General features: G+C 43.7%; 1 protein-coding gene across 1 annotated transcript; it reads left to right on the forward strand.

The window, feature by feature from the left end:
- The first annotated feature begins 4,942 nt into the window (after positions 1 to 4,942).
- LOC123041816 (uncharacterized) lies at positions 4,943 to 5,924 on the forward strand. The gene is made up of 2 exons (XM_044464378.1): positions 4,943 to 5,155; positions 5,381 to 5,924. The coding sequence occupies exons 1-2, from the start codon at positions 5,055 to 5,057 to the stop codon at positions 5,649 to 5,651; spliced, it is 372 nt and encodes a 123-aa protein (XP_044320313.1). The 5' UTR covers positions 4,943 to 5,054; the 3' UTR covers positions 5,652 to 5,924.
- Positions 5,925 to 19,466: the final 13,542 nt, after the last annotated feature.

Below are 19,466 nucleotides of genomic sequence, written 5' to 3' on the forward strand. Positions count from 1 at the left end.
TCTTCTTTTTCGTTGTCTTCCATCATAACTCCTGTTTCTCCGTGCTTGGTCCAAACATTATAGTGTGGCATGAAACCCTTATAAAGCAGGTGTTGTGAAAGATTTTTTCGGTCAGAGTAAGACTTCGCATTCCCACATATAGGGCATGGACAACACATAAAACCATTCTGCTTGTTTGCCTCAGGCACTTCGAGAAAATTATGCACACCCTTAATGTACTCGGAGGTGCGTCTGTCACCGTACATCCATTGCCGGTTCATCTGCATGCATTATATATAATTAAGTGTGTCAAAAACCATTACAGAACATCATGAATACAGAAGTGACCAAATTAATATAAGTTCATCATCACATTAAAACCAAAGTACATACATAGTTCTCATTGAACAACATATAGCTCTCCAGAGCATCTAATTAAACCATACATTGAAACTATCTAAAACATTTCAATGCAACAACAAATGTAATCATAATCACAACTAAGTTAACAATTGATCCAATGACATAATGACACCAAGCCTCAGTATGATGGCATATTTTCTAATCTTTCTAATCTTCAAGTGCATTGCATCCGTCTTGATCTTGTGATCATCGACGACATCCGCAACATGCAACTCCAATATCATCTTCTCCTCCTCAATTTTTTTTCAATTTTTCCTTCAAGTAATTGTTTTTTTCTTCGACTAAATTTAACCTCTCGACAATAGGGTCAGTTGGAATTTCCGGTTCACATACCTCCTAGATAAAAAAATCTATGTCACGTTGCTCGGCATAATTGTCATAAACACTAAATTAAACAAATAGTTATAGAAGATAATATATATACCACATCCGAATCATAGACAGGACGAGGGCCGACGGAGGCGGATACAAAAACCATCGCACTATATAATAACAAACAATAATAAGTAATAAAATTACACAAGTATCTATCTAAATCATACAAGTAAGAACTTTTTCCTTTTAGAAATAAGATAAGAACAAGAGGCTCACCATGGTGGTGCCGGTAACGAGATCGGCGCGGGCGATCGACGACGATGAGGACGGAGACGAGACATGACAGACAGCCTAATCTAGAGAAATCTTGAGGAAAATGGAGCTTGGACAAGGAGCTTCGAGAGGAGAAAGCTTAAGTGTGGCTCGGGCATTTCATCGAACACCTCATGTGCATAGGCGGTGAGCTAGAGCACAACACACCTCTCACACACCTCTCCCAAAAAATAGAGCACTCCACTGCTCTGCTTGCGGTCCCGGTTTGTGGCTGGAACCGGGACTAAAGGACAACCTTTGGTCCCGGTTCAAGCCACCAACCCGGACCAATGGTGGTGGGCCAGGAGCGAGGCCCATTGGTCCCGGTTCATGCCTGGAACCGGGACCAAAGGGGCCAGACGAACCGGGACCATTGCCCCACGAGGCCCGGACGGCTCCCGGCCTCACGAACCGGGACCTATGCCCCCATGGGTCCCGGTTCGTGAGTGAACCGGGTTTAATGGGCTTGCCTTGCTTGGACCAAAGCCATGTTTTCCCCTAGTGCTTCGGTTATATGTCGATGCGAAAAGAATTAGAAGTAAAAGTTGGAAACTTCCTGAAAATAAAATGGAAAGGAAATGTAGCAATTGGCAAGGCAGACTACTTGTCAGTGTTGGTTCATAACTCTTATATAGTCCTCTTTGACCGGTATTCCTTACTTTATGATGTTTTCTAATGGACTTTCAATTGATGTGAATAAGAGGATGCATTTTTTTTAGATCTATACTTTTATGGCAAAAAGATGTGCATCAAAAAATATCATTTAGTGAAATGGTCTGAGGATTGTAGACCCAAAGATATGGGGGGTTTGGGGATAAAGAACCTCTCTTTAATGAATAAAGATTTACTACTACCTCCGTTCGGATTTATTGGTCTCCTTCATATTTTAAGCTAAATCTTGACTGTAGATTTAACTAACAAAATATAAGAGTATGTCACAAAATTTATATTATTGGATTCACATTAAAAAGAGGTTTTCAAAAATACTATTTTTGTGGTATATATAACTTATTTTTTTATAGTTAAATAAAGGTCAAAGTTTAACCTAAAACACGATGGGGACTAATAAACTCGGACGAATGTCGTATGTAGATGGTGGTGGAAACTCTTTAATACTGATGGTTTATGGCAAGGGGTGCTTCTTAACAAATACCTGAATTTTACTGGGATTAATCATAAATAGGGACTCCCAATTTTGGACTGGAATTATTAAACATGAAGATCATTTTCTTTCTTTGTGTAAGTTTTTTGATTAGGGATGGCAAAATGTGATATTTTGAGAAGACATGTGGATTGGGGATAAACCTCTTAAGAACAATTTTCCTAGACTATAATATGTGTTTTGATAAAAACAAATATGTTAAGTTTAGAAGAACCCTTTATGGTGACTCATTAGATCCGTGGAATCATATTGAATAGGCTTGTGATGATGTAGTTTAAACAGATCAAAGATATTCTATTAAATGGACCCTTAATAAAATTGATTTGTACACTGTGAAATTATACTCTCTCTGTAAAGAAATATAAGAGCTTTAGATCACTGCTTAGTGATCTAAACGCTCTTATATTTCTTTACGAGGGAGTACTATAGATACATGATTGAAAATGGGGCCAAATATTCACATAACTTCATGTGGAAAGTTAAAATGCCTCCTAGAGTTAAAGTTTTCGTTTGCTTGGTGCTTCGGAATAGTATTTTGACTAGAGACAACTTACTCCGGAGGGGATGGACTGGTGATGCGGAAATGCCCTTACTGTGGAAAGGAAGGAACTATTAACCATTTGTGTTTGTTTCTAAGTTGCTTTGGAATAGAATGAAATCTGTTTGATTGATTTAGCCTATCCAAAGGAGTTTCTGTAAGGGAAGTCGTCGAGTCGATCACCAGATCCAAAAAATGATGCAGGAACTTCAAGGCCATCCGTTAGGCGTACGCGAAGTGCCTCAAATATCATTGTTGCAAGCGGTTTTAAAAGCGAGATGAATTAATTTTAATGTGTTTCTTATGATCCGACTAAAATTTTAGAGGATGGTGATACTACGAAAAGATACTTAATCAAGGCCACTACCTTTTTTGGATTGTCCATCATAAAAATTAATCTAGAACGGGTTGATCAATAAGCATGTTACTTTTTATCTATCATTGTGTAAAGCTATTGCGAGGTGACACAACATCATTGAAAAGATGCATTTCAGTTATGAACGTTGTCAAGAAAAAGTTGCGTAACAAAATGGGTAATCGGTTCATAAGTGATTCTTTAATTTTGCTATGTGTTTCAAACTGTGTTATCTACCATTAGTATTAATGTTTTGATTGATCTTTTTGAGATGATGGAATTGAAATGGGGTACCAAAAATGTGACTGACTTAACATGCTTCTTTTGCTTGCTGGTCTTTAATTTTAAACTTTTCAAACTAACTTGTCATTTGCTTCAATGTTTTCAGGAATATGAGAAACTAAACCTAAGACTTGAAGTTATTTTGATACCACTCTATTTTTAACATGAGAGGTTTTATGATTTCATTCAACAGGTATGTACAACACTCATCATTTTCTACCGTCACACTAATGTGATAAGTGATATCATAATTCTATTCATCATGTTATCTTTGGATGCTATACTATTATTATGTGATTGTGTAAAATCAGACATTACACGTAACTAATTTATATCAATTTCTGACAATAGTTCAGTGAGTGAACCCAATGGCTCAATTTTCTGGCTCCGTCCCTGCGTTAATCTATATCCTAGAGATCCGGCTTGTGGATTCCTAGGGTGATGGAGCATGGAGAATGGTTACCGTGTGGGCTATCGGCATGTTAACTGATATAGCCCTTCTGTGGTCTCCGTGGGCAGGTGAGGCTAGTTCATGGTGCTCAGGTAGATCATACATCGTCAATCTTCTTTGCTTTATGTTGGTCCTGGTAGTAGTAAGGCATTGTGGTTTCTTCTAACAGAAACCAAAGAAGCTCTCTTTATCAAAAAAAAAAAATAGGCAGGAGTTTTTTTAAACACATAGCATACACTCATATATACGCACGTACACTCTTATGTATGAACGCACAGATGCACACCCTACCCCTGTGAGGACCTCTGAAAGACTGGGCTGACACAACATCTTATGATTAACGAAGTCATTACAGAAGCCTTCATAGTCGACGGAACGTATTTTCCCACCGAATGCACATCACCTGAATGCCTGAAATAAATTCAATAAATGCGAGCACGGGTGTATAGGAGTTGAACCCTGATGGGCTAGGATAGGACCTCCTAACCATCCAACCGAACCTTGCTTCGCAAGCAAGCTGGAGCTAGTAGCAAATAGGCTAGCTAAATTTGTTTCGGTCGAAATCCAGTTGGTACTTTCGTGAAAGCGTCACCATAGAACCGACTTATTTGGGGGGAAAGGACACCTAAAACGCGTACGTGCACGGTTCATCTATACAACAACACGGAGTAGCAGCTTAGGCAATTAGAGTACACGCAGTGTCCACTAAATGTACGTTTCATTTCCCGCAAAAAAAAAATCGTTCGGCAGTTTCTTGCCGCTTTTCGCGCTTACTAGTAGTAAAACTGGAAAGACGTCGACCCGGAGACATTCATGTGTAGCTTCAGCGCACCCAGCATGCATCTTCCGTTTCTTTTCAACTTGACTTGGCTAGAAGTTTTTCTCGGCGTCTTGAATCTGGATCCTGGAGCGGTGGTGAGCACTGGTGCTCGCATATGCATGCACCGACTCGGGTAGATCTATCTAGCCAATTCACCGTGCAATAAGATTTTTTTATATATGCTGCCGTGCGTTGTTTGAGATGGGTGTGTACTGTCTGCTCGCTGGGTTAAGGTTGTCGTGTGCGCCCCCCTTCCTCCGCCTCTCCACCTTTCTCTCTCTCGTATTTAATACGCCTCGGGCCCTCTTCAGTCCTCACCCCTCTCCCCTCCCGCCTCCTACCCAACCCATCTTCTGTCCCTGATATTCCTTCCTGATCTTGCCTCGCTCTTGTGCTACCTCTACATCCCATCTCCCCATGGACGGCGGCACCGCCACCGTCTGCTCCATGTGCGGGGACATCGGCTTCCCCGACAAGCTCTTCCGGTGCGCGCGCTGCCGCTACCGCTTCCAGCACTCGTACGTATCTCTTCTTCTTCCTCCCCCTCGCTCTCCTCCGCCACTTCTTGATATGAATGGATGAGTCACCGTCACTCACCATCCCAACACTAGCTTCTTGATATGAATGGATGAGGAACTCTCATGGATGAGGGAACAAAACACTAGCTAGTATATGTATGTTTTCTAGCTAATCTTGCAGTAGTAGTAGTTCATCTTTCTCATATATGCGGTGCTTGCATGCAGCTATTGCACGAACTACTATGGCGACGGGGCACCGGCCTCGGCGGGGGCTGATATGTGCGACTGGTGCCTCAGCGACGTCTCCGGGAAGGCCAGGAGGAGCGCGTCGACTTCCGGGAGGCAGCAGGCCTCCGTCAGCCAGGATTCGGCCATGACGGGCTACTCCGGCAGGATCGACAAGGCGGCAACCGGCGGCGACCAGGAGAGCGGGCGCCGAGGGTCGACCAAGGTGGGAGGCCGCAGGTACAAGCTGCTCAAGGACGTCCTTTGTTAGAAACTAGTTTTAGGCGCCATCTTGCAGGCCTCATCGAGCATGACCCAAGTACGACCAGCTAGTTATGAGGAGTTAGCTTGTAGCCAAGGTCGGTAGTTATATTAGTTTGATCGATGTGCATATATGAGTATTGTATATGTTTGTTTTCTTATGTGTTACTTAGGAGTAAGCATCTGCTCGCTTATAGTAAGTACTCTGGCTTGGTAAACCTTATCTTATGCTGTTTGTTTGTGTGGCCACAGTTTATCTAGCACGTACTCTCTTGTTCTCTTGTGCCGGTAATCTTTTGTTTGTTCATATTGGATGCATGCTTACATACTCCTCATTGGTTTTTTCTACTGCATGTTACGTGATTACTTTGCTGTCCTCTTCTCAACTTTGTTCTTAAAACGCTCGTGCATCGTGCATGAATCGAGTGGTAATGACAACGAAGTCGCCGTACGTTGCATACATATGGGGAATTAAGGATGCCATAGCAATACCTTGCATCTCTAGGAGTCTAGGTACCAGCACGCATGGTGCATGCATGCATGCATGCACTAGCTGCTGTTCCCGCCCGTACACGCATGTACCAGTGATTTCCCGAACCCAAGGCCGTGGGAGAGGCCGGCCGGAGCTAGGTAGCACGCTGCATGCTGCCAAGGCGATCGGGCCGGCCGGCCAGCCACAGCCAGGGTCGATGCATGTAGCAGTCAACGGGTCGTACCAGGCAGGACCGGCCGGTGGAAGTGGCCGACAAACCCATGCGTGCTCCCCTCCACTTGCATGCGCTGCTAGGTTAATTATCCCGCGCCTCTGCGTGCATGGCTGCCTAGCTAGCTCGGTCGTTAATTAGCTTCCAAATCTACACCTGATAATAAGTTAAATAAAAGAGATAGAGATATGCAGTGGCTAAAAGGTTTCTATGCCACGCTCACTCTTCTCCTCCTTTTATACTAATCAATCTTGTTCGATTTGCTCGTGATGCCCTGTCCACGTCGATCGATTCGATGGTAGTACGTGTATAAGATTCAGATCTCTTCACACAGTAGTAGTACTAAAAACGTACCTATATATGGCCCATCTTCAGGAAAAGGTGGTTCTTTAGTTAAGCCGGCCTCAACTGCTAAGACCAGGAATTAATAGTGCGCACTATGTAGACGAGCACACACGTACAGCTGTGCTCGCCGGGCCACGGTGCCAATGCTGCCGACCCTACCGTGCATGTGTGAACCTGGTTCTTTTTAGGTGTCATGTAGCAAGAAAGACCGGACATTGCATTGTGGCCACCTAGCTAGCTAGCAAGCTAGCTAGGTTTCTTTCCACTCGTCTTCTTTCGTGGGCCTTAAGCTAGCTTTCTTGCAACAGCTATAAGCCATTGTAGCACGCATCCAGCTATCCACTTACTACATTCAGCATACTACTCAGATCCTACTTAGTAGCACATTACACAGTTGCACACAAACATTAAGCTAGCCGTTATATGCTTCCATACTATTCGTGCCGCTAGATATTTCTTGATGATGCACTACACATACACTCCTATATAGGAGGCCTCTATATGTAGCCTGTGATCAGTTTGAGCAGATAAGCTGTGGAAACACTGAAAAGGTATTGCATTGAAGAGAATTGAATCGACTGCATGTTCTACTAGTTTCTACTACTAGCTCCTGCTCTACTAGCCTATAGAGGCAGTACTCCACTCCCATGGAGAGAGAGAGAGAGCTATGCATGCATGGAGATGGAGGTGAGGTGTGTCCTTGACAACAAAGGTGGCACGATCACATGCATGCATTCTCATTTAATGCGTGACCATTCGTGATACTGTATTTCCTTGCGGCTAGCGTTCCGGAGTTGATGTTCCCGTATTTTTTTTCTTGATGTTTTGCTGTCCTGCACCTGCCATGCACGTAGCCTATGTATAGATATGCTTAGCCTAGCTAGGTGCATTATTTGCTTTCAGCTGACACGTGACCAGTGACAGGGACTGCGAGTATTGATGGAGTAGTTGGTGCTGCTGAACTTTCAGCCGAGAATGGCACACTCGGTAGTTGCATTTACCTGAGTAATTCGGTTCCCTCAGTAATTTACGGCAAAGATAGTGGGAGACAGTTAACCTACTTGGTCACTTTGATACACTATTAGTTAGGCTGTATAGACCAGGTCAACCGAGATATACCCATATGTGCCCTTTTTTAGCATGGAAAGTATATCGATTAGTAGCTTGTTGATAAGCATGACTGCAAGATCGTACTCATGTGTCTAATCTTCGTGTGGATAAGAAAGACCTCGAGTCATCGTCAACCTGGGACTTAGCTCTGGGTTTTGAGACGGGGCCACTTTCTGAAAAGCTAGCGCCGTACAGCTATTACAGCACTGCAGTGTACGGCTCTAGCTACGTTCGATCTGGTGGAAGGTGTATTCTGTCTTGTTGCTTGGAGCATTGGACTGCCTTGTAGTTGTACAGTACTACGTACCTCCAGTTGGATTTAAACACCGTGAACGGACGCAGCTAGGTAGCTATATCCGGATTCTTTTCTAGAATGGGTATATCCGCATTTTACTTCATGTCCTTTACCCCTTTCTTCCCCAGCGTTTAGCGTATGCTTTCAAGGCGCCAGCCTGTCTCCTGCATGTTTAGGACTTCAGAAAAATTACCCTGATCGCACAAACACATGCTTATAGAAAGGAGGAAAAATAAGCTACGTCCCCATTTTCTGGGTTGCTCTGAAATAAAATAACTCCCTTCGTTCCTTTATATATAAGGTGTATTTGTTTTTGATAAAATTTCATAATGTAAGATGTTTCTTCTAATTTCTTGTAGTTTCATTTTTAGCCTTTCAGAGAAAAGGAAATTATTTCTCTCATGATTGCATGTATCTTCTTTGTAGCAAAAGAAAGAAATTATCTCTCGCTTGATTGACTGTATCTTTTTTTTCTGGACTAACTGATTTATTAGCCACTAGCCAACAAATTTTCTAAGGGTAATACAGATTGGCTCGTCAAGTATTATCAGGTTTGACATAACAATACTATCGGATGACAAATATTCCCTCTGTAGACAAATGTTAAGATGTTTTTGCCATTTAATTTAAACTATAAAAACGTCCTACATTTGTTTACAGAGGGGGTATGCGCCTATCATCATCGGACTATTTATTACAAGATTGATTATTTATTACAAGATTGATCTGCTGGCAGTCTGCCATATATAACATCCCATACATATATCTTCATTTTAGATTATTTTTTAGGGTTTTTCAGATAAGTTAATATGTCTTCTCGCAAAAAAAAGATATGTTCAACAATCAAGAGACAAAACATGGGTTATCCGCCAGAGGATGCTCAATTCCGCACATGGTACAAACCACGAAAGAATTAGACACATAAAAGAAAAGGTCAAATATAAAGTCAAGAATGGCCACAAAGGAAAGAGGCCAAAATTAAGGTGAAGCCCACTAAGCCTCATGCCCCCATTGTCGTGAAAATTGAGAAATCTAGCCCTTTTCTGAAACATTAGCAAAAAAATGAACCTGGTCCAAAATAATTTCACAAAATGACTCATTTGCATGATGTTCGGCCTGGGGCGCCATGGTAGATAGCATGACGCCTTGGCGCCATGCAAGAGAGCACGATACTCTGGCCGGGGCGCCATGCAAGAGAGCACGACGCTCTGGCCCGCATCCCAACCCTAGGTATCTAAATAAACGGGCCATTTTGTGAAAAAATCTAGATCGGGTTCATTTTGCGCCAAAGTTTTTGAAAATGGTCAAATTTGTCCATTTTCACCCCATCGCCATGGACCAAATGCAACCACCCCCTTCCAATGAAGCAGGTCCATGGACCAAGGAAAAGACTAGGAACCTGCAAAAGGCACCCTCGGCCAATTGGGTGGAGTGAATTTCCCTTCGAACCTGGGCTTGAAATAGAAACATCTGAACAAAACTTTGCTTTGTGTCAAGGAATAGACCAAGGACACGCGGAAAACGGTGATCGGCTATGCCTTTCTACCGAGTTGGATGTCAAAACACATCCGGATAGTTCGATTTGAACTATTGCGGGTGATTTGAGAGTCAGGGTTGGAGATTTCCTTACGCCTCACTCGACCATGAGGTGTGACCAAACCTAGTTTACAAATATTACTGTCCAACTATCTCACCCCGTTGCACTTGAGGAAAGATTTGATCTTTGGTAGAGGTAAAGATACTATATCTGCCTCTGTGAGTTTTATTTAAAACTACTGGGAGTCCTTCTCGTTTTGTCATTCCAACATGAAGATGGAGATTAGCAGCAAATGTAAGGAGATGGCGGATGACTTCAATTATTCTAATGATGTGGATGGAAAATGTGTGACATGGCAGCCTCCCAATCCTGAGCTCATTAATATCAATGTTTTGGCAAGTTTTGTGGAGGCCATTAGTATTGCGAGTGTGGGGATGGTTGCCAAGAAACATACTGGAGAAGTTATGATTTTTTCTTGGGATTATATTGGGAATTGCAGAAGCATGGAGGAAGCGGAAGTTAGAGCGACACTTGTAGGGCTTTATATCGGTATTACCCTTCATAAACCCATCATTTTCGAATTTGATTGCTCTTTTGTAGCTTCTTTTCTTTCTTTCTTTTTTGCGAGAAAACTTCTGATATATTCATCTTCAATCATGGCAGTACAACAAACACAAGAAATAATAAAAATTACATCCAGATTCGTAAATCATCTAGCGACGACTACACACACTGAAGCGAGCCGAAGGCGCGCCGCCGTCATCGCCCCTCGCTCGCTGGAGCTGTGCAAAACTTGTTGTAGTAGACAGTCGGGAAGTCTTCGTGCTAAGGCCCCATTGGATCAGCGCACCAGAACAACAGCCGCCGCTGATGAAGAGTAGCGTAGATCGGAAGGATCCAACCTGAAAACACAAGAACATAGATGAACAACCAAATCTGAGCAGATCCACCAAAGATAGATCCGCTGGAGACACACCTCCACACACCTATCGATGGTGCTAGACGCACCACCGGGATGCACTAGTGCAGAACAGGGCTATAGCACCGGTTTGTAAGGCACTTTAGTGACGGTTCTGTAACCGACACTAAAGTGTGGGGACTAAAGGCCCCCCCCTCTTTAGTACCGGTTCTGCACGAACCGCCACTAAAGGGCCACCACGTGGCACGTGCCAGCGCCGGGGGCGGGGAGCCCTTTAGTACCAGTTACTAAAAGGTTTGGGGGGTTTTCGGTTCATGATTTCTTTTTTCCTTTAACTTTTGTGTTTTCCATTTAGTTCTATTTCGTTTGCAGGTATTTCACGATATTACATATTGTACATGTTATGCATATATATAAATAGAATTTCTCATAGAATCGATCACACACACACACACACACACACACAGATATATATATAGGGCTGAACTATTTTGTTACCGGTAACAGAATATAGAATATTATTCTGTTACCCGCGGTCCCTATAAGGGCGCGACGTGCAGATGACAGGAGAAACTCCCCGACCCGTCCCCAATCGAACCCGCCTCCTACCGCCGGAGGCAGCCGTCGCGGGCGAGCGAGCGGCGGCGGCAGCCGGAGCAAGGGAGCCCGCGGCGCCGTTACGGGTAGCTCCTTCGACACACGCGCTGCCGCCGACTGGCCGTCCGCACGCCTCACCGCCGGCGGGCTCGCCGGCCCCTCCCCGCGCGCCTTCACTCCGACGGGCGCCGCTCCCTCCATGCGCACCTCCCGTCGACGGCTGCCGTGGCCCGTTCCCGCCTCCGGCGGCTGTCGCGCGACGTCCCAGCCTCCCTCCGCCGTCGCGCCCCGCGTCGTCCCGGCCGCCGGCGAAATCCAGCTGCGCTCTCGAGATTCGTCTTCTTCCTCACCGAGACACGCGACAGCCACCCCAGTTTGGCCGTAGTAAGTACCTCAGTACGAGTTAAAAACGGTGGTCCGTTCGGAATAAAAGAAATGGCCGAATTCAAATTGTAAAAATTTAAGCAAAAAAAAAGAAACCCCATGAAAATCCTGCTTAGTAAGTACGTCAGTACAAGTCATAAAATGAGAGAAGTTCAGAACATCATTGTCAAAAAAATGTTTAGTTCAAAAAAGAAGTGTACAGACTGTAGCTTAGCATTTTATAATTGTTTGCAACATGTACAACCACTGGATGATTATGTAATTGTTTTCATGCGTTACCATATGTCCAATAGTTCACTATGTACTTTATAATCAGTTCAACCCCCTGAACATTCCGGATTGTGAAAAATAGCTCAGTACAAATACACACATATGTCAGTACAAGTATTTTGTTTATCAGACGGGAAAAGAACAAGATGTGTCTTGCCGTATTGAAAACTTTTTAAATAAATACAAAGTAAAGTCTAGTATGTGGAAACACGCTCAGTACAAAATCATATAGACATCCATTCAAGTACTTTTTTTGGAATCATTCAAAACTACTGTGAAAAATATCTCAGTACAAACACACAAATATATCAGTACGAGTACTCTGTTTTTTTGGAGGGAACACACCATGATGGGTGTCGCCGTAATCCAAATTACTCTTCAATGGTTGTAAATATGAGAAAACATTCAGCATGACTAAGTTTCGCATTTTCGATAGCTATCCAACGGTATATTATTTGCCCCATTTCGACAAACTTTTTAAAAAATCGCGTTCAAAATCAAATTTGACCGTATTCGAATTTGTTTTTAAACCGTAAGGAATTAGAAAAACATTTCAATACAAAAATGTTGCACATTTTACGTAGCTTTCCAACACCATATTATTTGTGTCAATCCGACAAACCGTTTGCAAAAAATCGCGAAGATACGTTTCGCCCAGAATTTCACCGTTTTTCAAATTACTTTTAAATCATATTGAGTTAGAAAAAACAATACATATATGGAAGATGCGGATTTTCACCAGCTTTCCAACACCATCTTATTTGCTCAATTCCGACAAACTGTTTGAAAATTGAGTCCAAAATACGATTCACATTTTCGGTTTTGAAAAAAATGCTTTTTTCAAAACTGCTCTTAAACCATAATGATTTTGCAAAAACGTTCAATATACTTGAAATATGGTTGTCAAGAGCTTTCCAACGATATATTACACGCCCTGTTCTGACAAAAAAATTACCAAAATTTTTTGAACTAAAGAAGACGATCTGTTAAATACAACTGAAAGCATCAGTTCAACTTCTTCGAAAACATTAGTACAACCACCTGAAATCGTCAGTTCAAAAAGGGTAACACAATAGCCCAGATGTATATATATATATATATATATATATATATATATATATATATATATATATATAGACACACACATGGCTGCGCTATTGTGAGCGAGCGCACATTTTTGCTTAGCCTATGCTCCGGCCGGTCCTAATTAGGCGTGCGGTTCGCGTGGAGAATGCCGTCTCCACCGCTAGTTGTTGATGGTAAGGGAGTGTGCAAGAAAAAGTAATGCATTTATTTTTGTTACCATGAGCTGGTCGGCTATGTCCCGCTTCTGAGTTCAATATTCATTGTCAGTAATAGGGAAAGTATAGATAGTAATGACCAAAGTTTTTTTTACCTTTGATCTCTAAACATAGTAAAACCTTGCTGACATGTAGTAACAAATTACTACATGCTCACAAATTGGCAGCAGTAAAAAAAGGAGTGGATGGTAATGCAGAAGGAAATCAACATCGAAAAAATTAGAGATGCTTCGATCCAAGCTGATATGTAGTAATGCAGTACTACATCCGCTATTTTAGTCTAAAAATGGATTGCTCTTGATCATACAGGCCGCATGCAGATGGTAACTCGTTACGACTTTCTAAGGTCCATTTACTACTGCTACAATAGTGATGGTAACATGTTTACTACGTCCTACATGCATGCCAGGAATTAACGGTTGGGCTTGGCTCTTTTATAACATTACGATGGTGGTGAACTAAATGGTCTGACATGTAGCCATGCGATGGATTGGCTATGTTAATTAGCGTGTGGTGATGGTAACATGTTACTATCCAATTTTCACGGAGGGGAGAAGCTGGCGAAGCGGGTGGAGCAGTTTTGGTCGTAAAATGTTACGGTCAAATTTTTCCACAACGGCGTGCCCTTCAGTCTAATTAGTGAGTCGGGCTACTTTGCGCGTATTAGCCGGTTGGCTCAAACTGGCTGGAGTGTGGGATAAGAAAGAATGCGCGCAAGCTTAGTTTAGCAATGTTTCCTACAAGCAATGGTAGTTACCACCACTTGCTTTTTGTATGTTGTATGTAGTATCTGTCGAAACCGAGAGTATGTACATGTAGTATGTAGCATATAACAATGATTAGGTAGTATATATACAAATTTTTAGGTAGTATATACCATTTTTTGAGTGTGCTCTTTTTTACGTACAAATATGTACGTATTTCACAAATATAACAAAAACTATGGGCTCATATGCAATTTTTTTATGTAACTTGTTTTGAAATATTTTAGATATAGTATACGAACATATTTAAAATAATAAAATAGTATATATAGTACCACATGCTAGTATATGAGACATGTGGGGTAACTACCATCGGGTGGTAGGATGGATTATATATATATAAATTGTGAATAGTGTTCAAATGTCTCACAACCACCATTATTCACACACACACACACATGTATACACACACACACACACACAATTCGGTATATATCCAATTTCTCCTACATGTTGCCTTCAGAGCCAGTGGCATTTGCCTTGGTGTCTTCGGAGCACGATGACAATTGGGAATGGTTCATGGGCGCGATAGCGGGTAATAGTATTCTCCTTTGGGATATATGACCTCGTCGAGCAAAAATCCTGCTATTTCCTCTTAAAGTGCTCGTATGCGCTCCTTTGGTAGGAGTGTCTCCCACACCTCATTGAACTGTTAAGAAGGAGATCAATATGCATGTGTATTAGTTCTGTGACTAGATATCAATAATGATGTAAAAATTGTGAATAGTGTTCTGGCAAACGTACCCATAGCTGTCTATCAGATTTGGTCTTTTCCGCCATCATGCGAATGTTCCCGCAAACGTAGTATGCACACACTTCAGTCCCCGGCGCTTGCTTCAGGGCTTTTATGAAAATAGAATTTAATCAGATAATAATTAATCAAGCATGATATATAATTAATGGTATTGAAACTAGAATTAAAGAGATGGTAGCTAGCTAGTACTACTTAATTACTTATACCTTGGGTCGAAACCAATACAACTTTTCTTTCCATGGACCTGGAACCTCTTTCCTAAACTTTCCCCAAGCCCTGCCCGTCGGCAAAGAAAATGAATAAACGGGTTATTAAATAGTTGATGTCAGGAAATGACGAACTAAAGAGGCTGACATATAGTTAATAATGATTGAAATTACCTGTCGACTATCACCTTCAAGATTGAGTAGTCACTTTGTTTTTTAAGTAGTGAGTCCAATACTTCAACTGTTCCTTTATCAACTTTAATGATTAATAAGATCCAATGGTAACTGCATGCGCACACGTTTGCATGTCCTAATTAAGCGGGCATGTGCATAACACTCATCAACTACCCTAAACCGAATACACTTAAGTATTAACATCTAGCTAGCTAGTAAGCAAAAACATAATTTGTAGTACAAGATAGTGTGACTCACCGGAAGTTGTAAGGAAGTAGTATATCTTCATTGGTATTGAGGCGCTTCAAGAACTCTAGCATGTTTTTTCTCTACATCTGCTTTATACCATGCATATGTCCATGTTTCTTCATTAATGGTATTTGGGTCAATGAACCCAATGCCATAGCATCCACCTTTTTTCATTTCATACATCTACATCCTGCATAATACCACAGAAAAAAATATAGTGAGGATAATTACAGGTAAGGATCGATCAATGAGCACTACGGCTAGCTTGAGACTTAAATTACAAAAAGAAATCACTTACAGACAATAACAACTAACGATAGCTTTGTCGAGTGCTTCTTGATTGAATAACTGAAATAGTTCTGAATATTCAATGGTCAGAGCTAGCTTATGGAAGTAATGCTCTTCCTTGACTTTCACCATGAGGGACTCTCGATTGGAACTCTTGATAATTTTCATGTACCAATCATTCAATTCATACATTCTCGTTGGGAGGTTCTTGACCTCCTCAGGCTTGACCAAAGGTTTGCCGCGGACATATTTCGGTTTTATGTCCTCCTCTCTAAGAGGAGACATGGGCTCAATCTCGAGGAGTTGTCCAACAGTGATACCGAGCATTTCAGCCTGCCTTCTATGCTCGTCGGTTTTTACCAGCTGGCCGACGCTTGTACTCTCATGTGTTGGTACAACAAGCGGGGGGATCGATTGTGCTGCCTGTTCTCCCAGCTCGGGAATGGTTTTCCCGCATTTTTGGCCAGCTGCTTGGCTCGAGCTCAAGCTCGACTCCTTCTTTTGTCGTGCTTGATGTGCCTTCCTGATTTGGCACTGATAGTCTGAGTCAACAGGCTTGGGAGCTGGTGCTTTAGCCATACGAATAAAGTGGTCAATCTTATCCTCAGGCACTTTCTCCCTTGGCAGGGGTGGTGGTTTCTGTCCAAAATGGGGGTCCACTTGGGCCTTCACTATGGCTTTGTTTTGCTCCTCGGTCATGTCCTAAGGCCTCTGCGGAAGTGGCCCAAGGCTTGGACCATATTGAAATCGCTTGCCTCCGCCTGTACCTCCTGTACTACCTCGACTTGTACCTCTATGCACCATAGCTGCGGTGGCTCTCTTCTGCAATTGCTGAGGCAGCGGAGACGGCTGACGCGGTGTCGGACTTGGAGGAGGAGCGGCACACCTTGGTGGACTTGAAGGAGGAGTGTCACATGTTGGTGGACTTGGAGGAGGATGAGTGGCCTCATGCGTTGGCTGAGTTGAAGCAGGAGGAGTGGCCCGTAGCTGTGCCGGACTTGGAGGAGCGGGAGTCGTCTGCTCCTCATCACTTCCAGGAATGTCAAGCTCTAGCTGACATGGTGTCGGTGGCCTTCAAAAGATGATGCAATCCTTTCTCCATAGGATGATATGAGGTATGGCCTCTCCCAGTGTATGCTCCTCGTCACCTGTAGGAATGTCAAGCTGTAGCCCCAAATATTGGTCCACCACCTCATCAACCACGACACGAGCATAGTCGGCTGGAATTGGGCTGCAATGGAAGGTTGCTTCGGGGGGATTTGTATAAGCAACGGCGTCCGCCACCTTCACGGATATTTCTTTATTGTGAAGTGTAGCTCACAGTTAGTGTTCTCCATGATGTCATCCATAGGGTATCTATCCAGCAGTGCGTCGCCCGGGGCGGAACCCATGCTGCTTCTTGGCATGGATGGGATGGTGCTATCCAATGATGGATCATCCGCTAGCTGCTACCGCTGCTGAGACCCCCTTTCCTGGCTAAGTGAGTCGATCTGCCGCTGCTGCCGCTGGAATTTGAGTGCCAAGTCTGCGTGCGCTGATTCTAGGCCTTGAAGGCGTTCTGCTTCCTGCTTCCTCTCCTCCTCCTCCTCCAGCTTCTTCTTCATCTCCTGCTCCATCTTCCTTCTCGCACGGCCTTTGTAGTCGGTGTTCCAGTCCGGAAAATCCTAATACCACAGAACAACTCCCTTGCCTCGTGTTCTTCCCGGGTGTTCAGGATTTCATAGGGCACGTATAAGCTCGTTGTTCTCTCTATTGGGCATGAACACCCCCTTTTGAGCATCTTCTATTGCATAAATTAACTTATCTTCGGCTCCTTTAAGACATGCCTTCTTTGAAACCTGGCCTGTCTTCGGGTCCAATGCCCCCCATGCGCATAGAATCAAGTTCTGCACCTGGGGGGCAGCTCAATGTAACTGGAGTGACCTGTGCAGCCTGCATCTCTTGCTCAGCCTTATCCCACTTAGCCATTTCCACTGCATAGCCACCTGGCCCCAGCCTATCGAATTGCTCCTTTTTGCGGCATTGGCCTTGTTTTTTCTGGACTGTTCCTTAGATAATTATGATTCCTTGAATTTCACGAAAGCGGGCCAGTGTTCTCTTTTCTTCTCCAGTGTTCCCTTGAATTCTGGAGTCTTCTTTCCTCCTTTAACGTACTTGCTCCATACAGTTTTCTTGTGGTTGTTGAACGCAATCGCCATTTTCCTAAGAGCAGCGTCCTTGACTTTCTCCACATCTGCAACTGTGAAATGATCTGGTAGGGTGCAATGTTCCATGAGTTTTTCCCAAAGCAGAGTTTTTGATCTGTTGTCGACAAAAGTAAGATCTGGACGTTTCTTTGCTGGCTCTTTCCATAGAAGCCATGTAGCGACGGACGTGCTCGTCCTCCTCCCTGACACGACAATGCACCACCTCCAGCAGGGCCGGCTCCCTCCGCATCGAAAGTGGCCCACCGGAACGCCACCAAAGGAGCTCGGGGTCGATGACGGGACCCGGGGGCGGGTTCCTCACCAAGCGGCGAGCTCCTGAAGGTAGCACCTCCTAGTGCCAACCCTGTGGAGCCCAGTCCCGGACATGGGTCTTCTGAAGCAGGACGTGGTCGCAAACGGGTCGATGGCGAGGATGCGGGCTGGGCATCGTCGAGAACAAATACTATACGCCACAAAAGCAACATTTTTAAATGATTGGATTGTGATTTCTTATATGCAAATTCTAAATTTCTATAATTAAAAGTATAAGAAACTAAAAAAACATCGATCATCGTCTAACAATTTGAAACTAATCTGATTCATCTAGCTAAAACTAACATTTCTAAAATTTCTAACATTTCTATATAACTAACATTTCTATATAACAAACATTTCTATAACATTAATATATCTAAAACCTTTGCCATTTTACTATTTGACAGAAAACCTTTGTATAAAAAACAGAAAAAACCTTTGACATTATAACTAACATTTCTATATACTATTTGACATTAATCTAATCTAATTAATTAACATCTAAAACCTTTGTATAAAAAACAGAAAAAAACTAAAAACTAAAAACTAAAAACAGAATCTAGTGCAAAAGATGAACAAACTGTGTGTGTGCGCGCGCGTGTGCTCCTACTGTGCCGGTGGCGCGGCGACTTCGATTGGAGGGAGGAGAGGGGCCGGGGAGAAGGGCTCACAACGCGGGCGAGGTCCAGGCGATGGCGATGGTGAGGTCCAAGGATACGGCGACGATGTGGCGAGGGGACGGCGACGTGCCGGTGCGGCGATGGGGACGGGTCGGCGACGGGGGCGGCGCGGAGTCGACGGGGACGACGCGACGAGGACGGGGGCGGTGCGGAGTCGACGGGGACAACACGACGAGGACGGGGGCGGCGCGGAGTCGACATGCATGGCGCGACGGGGGCAGCAACGACGCGGGACGGAGCGACGGCGACGGCGCGGGACAGAATGGAACAGAGAGAAGTGGTGAGAAACTGATTTTTTTAAGAGTTGTTTATATAGTTGGGACCTTTAGTACCGGTTGGAGCCACCAACCAGTACTAAATGGTTGTTTTGGCCAGGCGAAGCGGCAGGAAGTGCACCCCCTTTAGTACCGAGTGGTGGCTCCAACCGGTACTAAAGACCCGGTTGGAGCCACCACCCGGTACTAAAGGTGTGCACTGGCGCGGGTGCGGTGCGGGCAAGTTTAGTCCCACCTCGCTAGTCGAGGGGTGCCAGCACGTGTTTAAAAGCCCCGTTGCGGAAGCTCTCTTGAACGCCTCTCTATAGCAGGCTTCTGGGCCTAACTCTGCCGCTCTGCCCTGTGGGCCTATTGGGCCTTGCGGGCCTGCATCCTGGCCCAACTACAGGTTGTGTTTCTAGTCGTATGCAAGCGGCTGTGACCCACTAGGCGGGCTTTTTTTATTTAGTTTTTTTCTTTTCTTCTTTATTTA

The sequence above is a fragment of the Triticum aestivum genome, chromosome 2B (assembly GCF_018294505.1).
Source record: "Triticum aestivum cultivar Chinese Spring chromosome 2B, IWGSC CS RefSeq v2.1, whole genome shotgun sequence".
Taxonomy (NCBI): domain Eukaryota; kingdom Viridiplantae; phylum Streptophyta; class Magnoliopsida; order Poales; family Poaceae; genus Triticum; species Triticum aestivum.

Coding starts and splice junctions, on each gene's coding strand:
- LOC123041816 (XM_044464378.1), top strand. CDS start 5,055: ATGGACGGCGGCACCGCCACCGTCTGCTCCATGTGCGGGGACATCGGC. Junction 5,156..5,380: donor CGCTACCGCTTCCAGCACTC/GTACGTATCTCT, acceptor GCTTGCATGCAG/CTATTGCACGAACTACTATG.